The 15,185-nt window shown below is 42.5% G+C and overlaps 1 protein-coding gene across 10 annotated transcripts in view; it reads left to right on the forward strand.

Moving 5' to 3' along the window:
- The first annotated feature begins 733 nt into the window (after nt 1-733).
- The window catches only part of APTX (aprataxin), a 23,600-nt gene continuing 9,148 nt past the window's right edge, over nt 734-15,185 (forward strand). The window contains exons 1-4 of one of the 10 annotated variants that reach the window (XM_032299980.1): nt 734-757; nt 12,486-12,622; nt 13,951-13,997; nt 14,239-14,541. In XM_032299980.1, coding sequence (XP_032155871.1) covers nt 12,487-12,622; nt 13,951-13,997; nt 14,239-14,541 — 486 coding nt within the window. In that variant the 5' untranslated portion in view covers nt 734-757; nt 12,486. Of the gene's footprint in view, nt 758-2,518; nt 2,626-5,289; nt 5,376-12,461; nt 12,623-13,950; nt 13,998-14,238; nt 14,542-15,185 lie in introns of those variants that run through there. The other 9 variants (XM_032299977.1, XM_032299984.1, XM_032299981.1 and 6 more) reach the window with 9 other exon arrangements.

Raw genomic sequence — 15,185 nt, forward strand, 5'->3', positions numbered from 1 at the left:
CACTTAGAAAAATGGCCTCCTGTTCCATTCAAGTTGCTGCAAAAGACATTGTTTCATTCTTTTTTACAGCCGAGTAGTATTCCATGGTATGTATGTACCACATTTTCTTTATCCGCTCATCAGTTGATGGGCACGTCGGTTGGTTCCATGTCTTTGCAAATGTGAATTGTGAAATCAGGATCTTGAAGAGCTATTTATACACTCATGTTCATAGCAGCATTATTCACAATAGCCCAAAGGTGGAATATCCACAAATGGATGAATGTATAATGTGTGGTGTGTACTTGCAATGGAGTGTTATTCAGCTTTAAAAAGGAACTTTTTACACATGATACAACATGGATGAACCTTGAGGACATTAAATGAAATAAACCAATCACAAAAGGGCAAATACTGTCTTATTTTATTTATACGAGGTATCTACAGTGATCAGACTCATGAAAACTGAAAGTAGAACGGTGGTTGCCAGATATTAGAGGAGAGAAAATAGGGAGCTATTTAATCAATACCGATTTTTTTCTTTCTTTCTTTTTTTTTTTTTTTTTTGAGACAGAGTCTTGCTCTGTCACCCAGGCTGGAGTGCAGTGGAGTAATCTCAGCTCACTGCAGCCTCTGCCTCCCGGGTTCAAGCAATTCTCCTGCCTCAGTCTCCTGAGTAGCTGGGACTACAGGCAAGTGCTGCCACACCAGGCTGGTCTCAAACTCCTGACCTCAGGTGATCCACCCGCCTTGGCCTCCCAAAGTGCTGGGATTACAGGTGTAAGCCACTGCAGCCAGCTGAGTTTCAGTTTTTCAAGGTGAAAAGGTTCTAATCATTAGTTGCATGGCAATATGAAGTTCCTGAAAGCCTTAAGTGCCTTCCATACTTTTAGCTATGCATTGTGCCATGTGATCTTGCTTTTCTGGCCACTAATACACTATAGACATGGACTAGGCCTAACAAGCAGGACATGGAAACTCTGCCCAATTTTACACATTATATGGTGAATGATGTAATTAGAATGATCCGATCCAATCCAACTTTTGGATGCAAGACACACAAAGGCAGGTCGAAGAAGTACCCTTAACCCAGAGGCTAAGGGATGCTTAATTCTGAGGGAACAACAAAACTGGTCAGGTCACCAGAGTTGCTTCTTTTTATCTTGAGCAGTTGCGAACGACATTCCTTAGCCATGAGGCCCGTGTGGCTGCTGAGATGCTGCTTGTGTTTTCCCACTTCCTCATATGACCCTAATATAAACCTGCATCTTCTCTGCTAACAAAAGCAAGCCTCTCTTCTGTGTTTCTTGGAAGATCCTCCCGCCTTCTGTCTTGAAAACTCGGATAGCTCCATCATACCCTTAAGTCTCTGCTTTTCCATGGACGGAAACAATGCTCCACCTTGATGAAGAATGTGACTCCTTAAGTCTCAATGTTGTTAAAGAAAAAATTATTCAATGATACTTTCTAAAGCATGGTAAGGAAGACTTTATTCAGGAACTTCATGATGGGTATATAGAGCTCATTGCAACAGAATTTTCTAGTGGAGGAGAGATTGGGCTCAACTCCGAATAATGGCATGGGCAAGTGGGAATTTATGGCTAAGGAGCTGTGTGGGGGTCAGTGTATGGAAAATTACTAAGAGGAAACATCAAGGATAAAGGAGATTCTGGCTAAACAGACCCAACAGGATTCTTGCTGGAGACAGGCCAAGGTGATCAGATATCACCTGGGGTATAGTGGAGAATAAGGAACCTGATCAGATATTGAGGATAATCACATAAGAGGCAGGGGTGGTGGTGGTTTTTGCTAAACTGACTTAGCAAGGATCTGTGCTAAAACTGGATTTTATAGGGAAGTGCACAGATGGGCCTAGCAGCAAATTCGGAAACCTAATTCAACCAAAGAATCTTTGCCAGTGTGTTGTATTTGAGAAAAATTATAAACTATACTTTCACCCTCGAGATAGGGATTGTTCCTTCTGCCAAAATGCCTTTGAATAATTGCAATATGATTCTTAGGGAACATCCTGGAATTGCTATTAAAAAATCAGTACACGCATCTTATCCCTCCATTCTGCTTTTCTTCTCCCAGGTTGCTCCACAGTTCAGTGTAGACAGCACTACAAAAATCTTAAGTTTCTCCGCCTCTTACCCCTCCATTCTTTGCTCCCCGCACAAGGGAGAAAGCAGATTGTAGTTTAAAAAGCAAGTGGCAGTGCTACAGCAGGTTGCCTGAAGCAGGAGGATGGCTTTAAAGGTTGTGAATGTCTCCTTATGGAGTATCGAGAAGCACAGCCACCTAGAAACGTCCACAGAGGGATTGAGTCCGAAGTGTCACCCAATTCTGACCCTGTGAGGCAGTGTCAGGCGAGTGGCCCTAAGGTAGAGAGATGCTGAGACAGCCGGTCCCCACCGTGGTCACTTTCAGGTACCTAACTTGGACCGCGGCCCCGGGAGAACCCAGTTGGGGCGGACGCTATTTGATTTGGGAACTGGGAGGGGCTATTTCAGCCAATCCGTGGAGGAGAGAGCTGGTCACGTCACCAGCTGTGCTCCAGCCGGTCCCTTGACGTCATCCCTCAGCGCCGGAAGCGATGAGTTACAGCTAGAGTAACGTGATCTTGTACATCTCCGACGTCTGGAGGTAAGGCGGTCGTCAGGTTATCTACTCTGTTCGCTGGTTCGATGCCGCGGGTGTGAGCGTTAGGCCGAGGCTGCTCCTACCCTTGAATGATGTGCCTTGATCTCACGGCTGCATTCTCTGTCCTCCTCTCCTACTCTTTTGGGCTGTTTGAGCGGGCGCTCCCGTTGGTCTTCGACACACTTTGCGTTTGTTCACGTGTGCTCCCGACACCTGTACGTACCTTGGTAGCAACACATGCAGAAAAAGATTAGAGAGTGGGCCTTATCCTACCAAGGAGGCGGCCCAGCTTGTTGGAAAGGACAGCGTTTCCGCCAGTAATGCTTCCTGAAAGGCACTTGAGGGACCTTCGCAGCATCCTCAATGCCTTGTAGGAATGCCAGAAGCAGCAAGCCTTTCTCCATACATACCAGTGATAGTGACTTAACAAAGCAGGGATGAAATTTCTATTTGGGATTACTGTGGTCTATGTTTAGAACTTTTTGGGATTGTTCATATGCAGATTTGGGCTCGTTCTTAGTTACACAGTTATTGCTTTCGAATGATCTTTTTCTATGTCCACAGCCCCTGCTTGCCCTACCTTCACTATGAACAAAAGTGATAATAGTGTTGAATACTTTTTATCAGTCACTGAGCTTTACATACTTTGTCCTTTAGCTCTTGTGACAACCCCATGGTGTCTGCTTTACACTTGAGGGAATGAGGGCTTGGCAAGGTTAAACAACTTGCCTCAAGTCACACATCGAGTAGGTGGTAGAACCAATATTTGAATTCAGGTATTCTAACTTCGGAGGCCTTGATCTTCGCCACTATTCTATATATTTTTTGTCAACTATCCATTAAGCTCCCAGACACCTACTCTTTGTTACCTATTATTTTATGGAGAAAATTAAGGTCATGAGATGTGCTTTCCCACACATTACTGCTTCTGCTTTCCCTTTTAAAGTCATGAATATTTATACCATTTACTTTTCCTTTTGTCTCAGAAGATACATTGTCTCTCTGATCAAAGCAAATTCCTTTATCTATGCTTTTGATATTTTATGCTGTCACTTATGAAACTTTGTTTTCATTTGTCATTTCTGTCTCTCTCTGTCTGTGTTCCAGTCATGTATAAACAAGGTCAGGTTTCTCAGATCTCTGACACTTTCCCCTACCAAAGAAAGAAAAAATCTGATGATCCATCTTAGTGGGTAGTTGTTTTCCTCCTACCCTAAAATGTTGGGTGTTTCTATTGCTTGTGACTTTGGCATAATGAACAGTGAAAAACTGTTCTTTTCATTCTGTACACATTGCCTGAGCAAAGCCATCAGCTGGCTTGTTTTTAACCACCTCCTACATGCTCCCAAATTGAAGTTGTCAGCTTAGACCTCTCTGAGCTTTACCCTCACCTCTGACTATCCTGCTGGACAGCTCTGCCTGCAAGTCCAAGAAACACTTCAAATTCAGATGAATGAAACTGAGCTCATCGTCTTGCCTGGACTTAACTCTTATCACATTCATCACTAAGTCCTTGTAGTTTTACCCGCTAAACATCTCTCAAATCTGTGCAGTCTTCTCCGTCTCTGTTGTCCTTTTACCTGCAATATCATGGCCTTCTAACTGATTTCCCTGCTTCTAGGCCTGTTCCCCCAAACCTGTTCTCCACAATACTCCCCTCCACCCACAGATGGTCTTTGGAAACAAGTCTGTATCAAATTCCTGCTTAATCTTTAAAGATCTATCTGTGCATTCATCCATTCTTTTCTCTAATTCATTCAGCAAACATTTGTTGTCTACTGGCTTGCAAAATCCATTGAAAACTCTAAAGTTAGAGCTTCTCAGCCAGGGCTCTGTTTTATCTGAACCCTGCCTGTATCTCTAGCCTCCTCTCTGCCTCATTCGTTAGGTTCTAGCAACACTGAATGGCATCTTCAGGGGTACTGTGCTATTTCTTTTTTGTATATTTGCCCTTGCTGTTCTCTTTGCTTGGAATCTTCTCCCTGATTCCTTTCTCCACCTCCTGCTCCTCACCTAATTAGTCTGCTCCTTTTCACCTAATTAACCCAGTTTATAAATGGGACTCATTTATAAAGTTTAGGTCCACCTCCTCCAGGAAATTTTTTCCTGACACCTCCTTCCCCCTAGTCTCAGGCACTCCAGCATTGTGCTTCCATCACTTTGTACAGAGTAGTCATCATACTTACCACACCCACTATTAATATAATTGTTTCTGTGTTTCTCTCCTCCACAAGATTTGGGTGTTTTTTTTTTTTTTTTTTTTTTTGACGGAGTCTCGCTCTGTTGCTCAGGTTGGAGTGCAGTGGTGAAATCTTGGCTCATTGCAACCTCTGCTCCCCGGGTTCAAGTGATTCTCCTGCCCCAGCCTCCCGAGGAGCTAGGATTACAGGCGCAGTTTTGGCTCACTGCAGCCTCAACTCCTGGGTTCAAGCAATTCTCCTGCCTCAGCCTCCCGAGTAGCTGGGACTACAGGCATGCACCACAATGCCTGGCTAATTTTTGTATTTTTAGTAAAGACGGGGTTTCACTATGTTGGCCATGCTGGTCTCGAATTCCTAACCTCATGATTCGCCCGACTCGGCCTCCCAAAGTGCTGGGATTACAGGCGTGAGCCACCATGCCCAGCCAAGATTCGGGTTTATTTATTTTATTTTTTTTGTAGATAAGGTCTTGTTGTGTTGCCCAAGCTGGACCTGAACCCCGAGGCTCAAGCAGTCCTTCCACCCCGGCCTCCCAAGTAGCAGGGACTACAGGTATGTGTCACTGTGCTTGGCTAAGACTGAATTTTTTGAAGGCTGGGCTCATATATTATCTCTTTATTCCCAGCTCTAGAATGGTACAAGGTATACAGGAGTGTATTAATTTTGATTGGATGATCAAATGAGTGAAGCCAAAAGTTATATGATGTAGTGGTTAAGAACCCATTATATGGAATTAATTCAAATCGTATCTCTGGCACATATTGGCTATGTGACTTGAACATGTTACTTATCTTCTTATCCTTACTTTTCTCTTGTTAGAATGGGGTTCTGAGTTTTAAAATGAGATCGTGTAAGAAAGACATTTAGCATGGTACCTAGCACATAGTAGGCACTTGATAAAGGTACGCTGAAAACCAGGGGATCCTGGAGTAAAGACAAGGCCTAGGACAGTGATCTCCAGAAACCCTCCTCAGTGTTTTATGAATGGGTAGGCGGTGATGCAGTCCGTTACCAGGGAGATTATAATCTTGTTTTGAGAGTAGAATTATATTCACATTAAACATTCAGAGAACTGTGAAGGTAGTTTGACCACATCCAATAATAAGATGTAGGGAAGAGAAGACAGCTCAATGAAGGCCTCAGGGAGGAGGTGAGGCTTGAAAATTAAATAGGACTTGGGTTTTAGATGAAAGGAAAGAATATAAACCAATGCCAGGAGACCATATTAAGAATGACTTTGGCTGGGCATGGCTCACACCTGTAATCCCTGCACTTTGGAAGGTCCAGATAGGAGGATTGCTTGTGGCCAGGAGTTTTAGACCAGCCTAGGCAACATAGTGAGACCCCATCTCTATAAAAAATAAATTAGGAAGTCATGGTGGTGTGTGTCTGTAGTTACAGCTAAGGAAGTTGAGGCTGCAGTGAGCTGTAAGGATGCCCTGCACCCAGCCTGGGCAACAGAATGAGCCCCTGTCTCAGAAAAAAAAAAAGAATAAAAAAAGAATGGTTTATTTGGGAGACATTGTTCATTATGTTATACCTGAAGGATATACAGGTATACTTCAGACGCATTATGGGCTTGGTTCTAGACAACTGCAATAAAGTGAGTCACATGAATGTTTTGTTTTTTTATTGCATATAAAAGTTATGTTTAGACTATACTGTAGTGTGTTAAGTGTGTAGTAGCATTATGTTTGAACAATGTACATACCTTAATTAAAAATACTTTGCTAAAAATGCTAACAATCACCTGAGCCTTCGGTGAGTTGTGATCTTGCTGATTGGGGGTGGATCTTGCCTTGTTGGTGGCTGCTGACTGATCAGGGTCATCATTGCTGAAGGTTTAGATATCTGTGGTCATCTTAAAATAAGACAATAAAGTTTGCTGCATTGATCGATTTTCACAAAAGATTTTTCTGTAGCAAGTGATGCTGTTTAATAGCATTTATTTTGTTTCTTTTTATTTCATGTATTTTCTGAGCCCAGTTTATGGATATTTTATAGCATTTTACCCACAGTATAACTTCTTTCAAAATTGGAATCAGTCCTCTCAAACCCTGCCGCTACTTTATCAGCTAAATTTATGTCCTTTGTTGACTTTTTTGTTTTTTTTGAGAGGCAGAGTTGCTCTCTGTCATTCAGGCTGGAGTACAGTGGCACAATCTTGGCTCATGGCAACCTCCGCCTCCTGGGTTCAAGTGATTCTTGTGCCTCAGACTCCTGAGTAGCTAGGATTACAGGTGCATGCCACCATGCCTGGCTAATTTTTGTATTTTTAGTAGAGACAGGGTTTCATCATGTTGGCCATGCTGGTCTTGAACTCCTGACCTCAAGTGATCTGCCCACCTTGGCCTCCCAGAGTGTTGGGATTAGAGGCATGAGCCACCACACCCATTGGCATTTCAGTAATGTTTACTACATCTTCACCAGGAAATTTCAACTCAAGAAACTATTTTCTTTGCACATCCGTAAGAAGCAACTCCTCATCCATTAAAGTTTGATCATGAGATTGCAGCCTTTCAGTCACATCTACAGGCTCTACTTCTAATTCTAGTTCTCTTTATTTCTGCTACACTGGCAGTGACTTCCTTCACTGAAGTCTTGAAGCCCTCAAAGTAACCCATAAGGGTTGGAATCAACTTCTTCCAAACTCCTGTTTATGTTCATATTTTGACCTCCCATAAATCACAGATGTTCTTAAGGGCATCTAGAATGGTTGAATCCTTTTCAGAAGGTTTTCAATTTACTTTTCCCAGGTCCATCAGAGTAATCATGGTCTATAGTAGCTATAGCCTTATGAAATGTATTTCTTTTTTTTTTCTTTTCTTTTTTTTTTTTTTTTTAAAGATGGGATTTCACCATGATGGCCAGGCTGGTCTTGAACTCCTGATATCAGGTGATCCACCCACCTTAGCCTCCCAAAGTGCTAGGATTACAGGCGTGAGCCACCGCGCCCGGCTGAAATGTATTTCTTAACTGATAAGACTTGAAAGTCAAAATTACTTCTTAATCCATGGGTTGCAGACTGGATGTTGTTTTATCAGGCATGAAGACAATATTTATCTCCTTGTATAATACATCTCCATCAGGGATCTTGGGTGTGTTGTCAGTGAGCAGTAATATTTTGAAAGGAATCTTTATGAGCAGTAGTGCTTAACAGAGATCTTAAAATATTCAGTCAGTCATGCTGTAAACAGATGTGCTGTCATCTAGGCTTTGTTGTTCCATTTATAGAGCACGGGAAGAATGGACTGAGTATAATTCTTAAGGGCCTTAGGATTTCCAAAATGGCAAATGAGCATTGGCTTCAGATTAAAGTCTCCAGCTGCATTACTCCCTAATAAGACAGTCAGCCTGTCCTTTGAAGCTTTGAAGTCAGGCATTGACTTCTCTCTACCTGTGAAAGTGCTAGAAGGCATTTTCTTCCAGTAGCATGAAAGATCACTGATTACAGATGATAACAGATAATAATGAAAACCTTTGAAATTTTGTGAGAATTACTAAAATTTGACACAAAGACATGAAGTGAGCACTTGCTATTGGAAATATGGCACCAACAGACTTGCTTGACACAGATTTGCCACAAACTGTCAATTTGTAAAAAAAAAAAAAAAAAAAAGCAGTATCTGCAAAATGTAATTGGACAGAGCACAAAGCAGCTATGCCAGTATATATGTGTTTCTAGAGGAAAAGAGGAGAGACAGGGATGGGCAAGTGGGACTAGTTCTGTGAAGAGGAATGGGAGGCGAAATTCGTAACCACTGTGGGATTATGACATGATGAGTTTAACTTCAGGCCTGAGGGACTTGAGATGGAACAGGGTTGGGCAGGTTTCCAGGACTGTGGTTGATATTGTGGTACCCCCTAACCACATGGAGTTATTTAACTTTAAGTTACATTTTTAAAATTTAAGTAAAAAATGTAGTTCTGTTGTACTAGGTACATTTTAGATGCTTGATTGTCATGTAGTGGGTAGTTTATTGGACAGCTCAGGTTTAGAACATTTCCATCATTGCAGAAAATTCTACTGGACAGCACTATTTGAGGTTACCTGATTTCTGGCCTTGTGTGGTCTATCAGATCACTTGAGTTTTTTAAGGAATAGTCAGAATTTCTAACTAATCCCCTCAACTCTAGAATGAAAGATAGAGAGCTGGACTGGGCATGGTGTCTCATGCCTGTAATCCCAGCACTTTGGGAGGCTGAGGCGGGTGGATTACCTGAGATCAGGAGTTCCAGAACAGCGTGGCAACATGGTGAAACCCCATCTCTACTAAAAATACAAAAAGTAGCCAGGCGTAGTAGTCCATGCCTGTAACCCCAGCTGCTGGGGAGTCTGAGGCAGGAGAATCGCTTGAACCTGTGAGGCGGAGTTTGCAGTGAGTCGAGATCGCACTACTGCACTCCAGCCTGGACAACAGAGCAAAACTCCATCTCAGAAAAAAAAAAGAAAAAAAAGGTTTTGGGTTGAAAAATAGAGAATTGGGATCCATCTAGATGTGAGAATGGATGGGATTGCCCAAAGAGAGGAACAGAGCATTCCATCCTAAGAAGAGCCATAGAAGGAAGGGAGAGAGAAGGAAGGAAGGAAAGAAAACTGGGATAACTCTATTGTTACTCTCGTGTAAAGAGTAAATATCATTTGATCATTCACTCGTAAATATTTATGGCATACTTGCTGTATGCCAAGTATTAGATTAGGTGCCAGGGATATATTGATAAGCAAAAATGGGCGTGACCTCTACTGTCATAGAGGCTTCAGTTCATGGAGTCTCACTGGAGGGACTGGATTGAAGATTCAGGAAGTCTCAGCCTTCTGGCACTTGCCATATTCCAAAACACTCCATTCCTAGAAGTTGGAATTGGAGGCTGAAATGGGCGAAGATATTATTTAAGGTTAGTTACATAACCATTGTGCAGTCACTGCTTCAGCTTCTCAGGAAGTAGTAAATAGGAACACCGTAACTTGAGAACTTTGGGGAATAAAGTATGTGTATTGGCGGAGGGCAGGAAGGGTAGTTCCTGTTATCCTGCACCTGTCAGACATGCTCTCTATTGCCCATTGGATTCCTTCCTGTCCCTTCTCTCAAAATCTGTTCTCTTCCGGCTTTTCTTACTGTCAGTGTGAGTAGTCAGTCACCACATGACATATTTCCCAATGCCTAGTGAAGACATACTTCACTTCTTAGCCTGTTACCTACTCATTTATCAGTTTCCAGCAAGTGCAAACAGATGCCCCTTGGAACGCATAGCATTTAAAAGTGGGACCTGCCAGTAGCACCATCAACATTTGAGGCTCCAGGTTTAGGATTTTAGATTTATAGCTGACTCTTGATGCACTTGTATCACCTCCTTCACAGAGACTTGCTGAACTGCCTTTTTGACCTCTCTGGCCCACATTATATTAACAGCCTCCTCACTAATCTCTGACTCTAGATTTCTCCATGCTAGACTGCCTACACAAAGCTGTTAAGTGTTCTTTGAATTCTGTTGTTTTATCTCACTGTGAAGCTCAAAACTTAGCAGTTGTCTCCTCTTGATTATGTTAAATCTAGACTTTTCAGCCTAGTATTCTTTCAACACCTCTGTCTTTTTCTTGTGACTCTCTGAGGCAGCTTCTCTGGTTCAGCCAACTAAGTCTGCTTTTTACCCTGACCTACGGCTTGCCGTTGCTGAAATCTGTGCTGTCACTTGTGCTTTTTAAAATGGAATGGCCCCTCCCACTCTATTTCTTTTTTATCAGTCCCCTTGGCTCCTAGCCGTCTCTAAACCAGGAGGTTTCTGGAAGCCTGTACTGGCTAATACAGGAGTTTTTACCTCTTTATACTCACACTAATCTAATTTGAATTTGCATCTCCTCACGTGTCATTTGCTCACTTTGCCTTGCATTATCTTGTCTTTGCAGATGGTTAATAAAACTGATTTTTAAAAATTGGGTTTCTTTTTTCATTGCCTATGGACACAAAACTTGTGCAAAGGGCGTAAGTACTGCCTTGACTGTAGGCAGCGTTTCCAGGAGAGGGTTGTTAGAGGCTTAAGCACTGATAAAGTCTGGAGTCTAGAGAGGCATCCGAAAGAGCTAGTTCTCTCTGCCCATAATTCCCTATTTCACCTCATTGGGTGATCTCATCCACTCTTTTGCCTCAGCCTTTATGACATGTTGATGACTCTCACATATATGCATTTAATCCATTCCCCTCTCCTGAGCTTCATACCCATATATCACAGCTTGACTCTTGGATCTTCCACAGGCAACTTAAACTAATTACATTTCAATATGATGTTGGTCCTTCTTCACCTTCCTTTTCATCCCCAAATTATGTCTCCTTGTGTATTTTTCATCCTGGTTAATGGGCATCTTCCAAATTAGAAGTCTTTGGTCAGTGTCTCCTTTTATTCCTTTGTCATTCCCCAAATGTCATCAGTGATTAAGTATATCTTCCAGATCGCTCCTGGCTTTTCTTGCCCTCCATCCCCTTTGCTTTGGCCGTTGTTGAGGCTTCATCTCTCTTCTGAATTTCTTGTCTCTTTCTCTTTTACTGATAGTCTACATGGCCATAGGGTTGTTTTTCAAAAGAACATCAGTACTTCCATTATTTTGCAGGTTGTGTATTGCACAAAATTGCCATGTTCACACTTTAGAAATTGTAGATTTGCATATTTATTATGACTGTCTCCTGGCAGATGGGAGTAAAATATATTCTAACATCAGTATGTTATGACAATTAAGGAAGGAAAACCTAAGACACATAAAGACACCTAAGCATTAGAGAACATCTTTTTTATGTCCTTAGTTCTCTGGCAGGCAAACTCCTTCTCATCCTTTAAAACCCCACATAAATATCCCTTCCTCGTGAAACCTTATAAAATATTCTCCACAAGTTAGTCAGTCCTTTTACTGGGCTAATGCCATATTTTTAGGTTACTCTCTTCTTGTAGTGTTTATCACATTACATTGTAAATATTGATATATGAATCTGTCTGTCCTATTGCACTCCAAGCTCCTCAACGACTGGGACAATGTCTGTTTTATTCACCCTTTGACTTTCAATATGTAGTCTAAAGTCCAGCACATATCAATAAATGTGTAACAGGCCAGGTGTGATGGCTCATGCTTGTAATCCTTGCACTTTGGGAGGCCAAGGCAGGTGGATCACTGGAGGTCAGAAGTTTGAGACCATCCTGGCCAACATGGTGACACCCCATCTCCACTAAAAATACAAAAATTATCCAGGCGTGGTGGTGGGCACCTGTAATCCCAGCCTCTCGGGAAGCTGAGGCAGGAGAATCACTCGAACCTGGGAGGCGGTGGTTGTAGTGAGCCGAGATTGTGCCACTGCCCTCTAGCCTGGGGGACAGATTGAGACTCTGTCTCAAAAAAAAAAATTTAAAAATACGTGTAACAAATATTTGATTGCTTAGCATGATTTAGGCAGGGAGGTAAATACTTACCCACATTATCTCATTTAATCTTCACAACAGCCTCCTGAGTCCCGTCATTACCATAGTTTGTCGGTGAGGAAATTGAGACCAGGGTGGTGAAGTCACTTGCCTTAAGACAAACAGCTGGTAAATCACATGTGTGGTAGCACCGGATGTGGCCATGGAGGACTCGTGCTAGTGGATCTATTTTTTTAGTGATTCTCTTGTTTTGTCCCTCAGAATGGTGATGCGGGTGTGCTGGTTGGTGAGACAGGACAGCCAGCACCATCGAATCAGACTTCCACATTTGGAAGCAGTTGTGATTGGGCGTGGTCCAGAGACCAAGATCACTGATAAGAAATGTTCTCGACAGCAAGGTAACTGGTCATAGAAATGTGGAGATTCATATTATATGGGATAGTGATAACCAAAGATGCATATTTTCTGGGTGCTTTTCATGGAAAATCTATCGTCTGCCAAAAATACAGCTCTGGAACTGAGCTCTTTGAGCCAACACCAAGGCCCTATTTATTCCTGATTCTGCCCTCCCAATGTGGTAATGTTCAAGGAAGGGCGGGTGAAGGTTGGGAGCAGGCAAGTTCATCCTGTTACCATGGGATGGTGGAATTGAGTCCTACCCTGCTTTCCCCAGGGACATTGCTCAATGGGCAGCAAGATGTAAAGTCTGGAGTCTACAGGTGAAACCATGTCTCTCTGAGAAGTGATAGGGTAGTGCCATCCTTTACATATTGCCTCACGCAGAGAGTAACATCTTTATGAGACGATGGCATCTAGCACTTGTCTTAGGGTTTAATAACGTGAAAGTCCTTGCCCTCAGAAAAAAACCTTATCATGTACCTTATTTTTCCTGTAAACATGCTCACTGCTGCCTGGAGTGTGATCCTCCTCAGCAAAGTTTCCCTGCATCGGTAGCACTGATTATGATATTTCCTATATAAGGTAATCTAAGTGGAGGGATAAAAAGCCATGCTTGAGCTGGGTAGGCCCAAGATAAAGAGGCAGCAGCTGCTTCTCTCTCTGTTCCCTTCCTCACAATAGCAACTGAAGGGTCATGTGTGTGTGGGGCACCCTGTCCTCTCTGGTGAACAGCTATAGTATCTCTTCTTTTCTGCCCATCTCAACTGCAGATACCTGTTCATTTATCAGAACAGGAATGCTTAATGTTACCACTTCTCACACATGCTCAGATTGTTCTGCCTCTACAATCATCTTTCTAGAACATTCTTTCCACTCCTTCCACCCAAAACCAGCTGAAGTTTTGTTTTCCAGGAATGTGTATTTTACTGCTTTTTCTTTTAAAGGCATCTAATAGTTGTCATTGTTATTTTTCCAAAATAACCGTGGAAGCCTGATTTAATCCTTGGCCACAAGCTTGTGTGAGAAATGGGTCTTTTTTTTGTTTTTTCCTGAGACAGGGTCTCACTCTGTTGCCCAGGCTGGAGTGTGGTGGTGTGATCTTGACTCATTGCAACCTCTGCCTCCCAGGGCTTAAGTGATCCTCCCACCTCAGCCTTCCAAGTAGCTGGGACTACAGGTGTGTGGCACCACACCTAACTAATTTTTGTATTTTTTGTAGAGATGGGGTTTCACCATTGTTTTCCTTCATTGTTTTCCTTAGGGAAAATGGGAACAAGTGCCTGGTTCTTTGTTACATTTGTGTTTAACTTTTTCCAATCTCTTTCAGTACAGTTGAAAGCAGAGTGTAACAAGGGATATGTCAAGGTAAAGCAGGTAGGTGTATTTATAACTTGGATTTTCATTTTATACTTGATAATTTTCTTATACTGTTAACTTTAGAGTGTCTGTGCCAGCCAGTGAAGGCTTCTTTGTCATGTTTGGAAGTGATGGAGAAATATAGGTGAACATTAGGCAAGATGCCTGGCATATAGTAAGTGGTTAACATAGCAGTGGCTATCTTACTACTGGTCCTATTGCTATTATTATAATCATTTTCTGATTGTTTATTCCACAGGTAGGAGTCAATCCCACCAGCATTGACTCAGTCATAATTGGGAAGGACCAAGAGGTGAAGCTGCAGCCTGGACAGGTTCTCCACATGGTGAATGAACTTTATCCATATATTGTAGAGTTTGAGGAAGAGGCAAAGAACCCTGGTCTGGAAACACACAGAAAGAGAAAGAGATCAGGCAGCAGTGATTCTATGGGAAGGGATGCTGCCCAGGAAGCTGAGCCTAGTACAAGGATGGATCCTGGGAGCAACCCTAGCCAATGCTCGGTGCCCCCAAAGAAGGGAAAAGATTTACCTGTCAAAAAGGTGAGGGTAGTGTGATTGGTAGATGATGTGGAGATGAAATGAAATATAATGACTGCTTAATTGTTTTGTATACTGTAAAGTTCAGAAATGCGGGAGGGGTTATTAACCATGATGAAAGAGTCACTTGTTTGTTGTTTGGATGAATTTTCCTTTATGTTCTTTTCTCTTAAATTCCTGAGGTAAGCCACTTGAAGATAGAGCAATAATGGCAGTGTGTACTTAACACTGACCAACTAAAATGGGTCAGTTGTTTGTGCATCTATAGAAGGTTTTCATAGATCATGTAATTCATATGCTGATGTCAAAGTGGAAAATTGGTCAGGCTGTAGTTGGAGTGAGAGAGGGCAAAGAAGGTATGACCCATACTCTGGCATTTCTGGCCTTCATCTAGAAAGCCAGCTGTAAATACAGGAAGGCTGGCTGGGTGCGGTGGTTCATACCTGTAATCCCAGTGCTTTGGGAGGCTGAGATGGGTGGATCACCTGAGGTCAGGAGTTTGAGACCAGCCTGGCCAACATGGTGAAATCCCATCTCTACTAAAAATAAAAAAATTAGCTTGGGGCCAGGCGCGGTGGCTGAAGCCTATAATCCCAGCACTTTGGGAGGCCGAGGCGGGTGGATCACGAGGTCAAGAGATCGAGACC

The sequence above is a fragment of the Sapajus apella genome, unplaced genomic scaffold, assembly GCF_009761245.1.
Source record: "Sapajus apella isolate SASKATOON/1434 unplaced genomic scaffold, GSC_monkey_1.0 scaffold42, whole genome shotgun sequence".
NCBI lineage: Eukaryota > Metazoa > Chordata > Mammalia > Primates > Cebidae > Sapajus > Sapajus apella.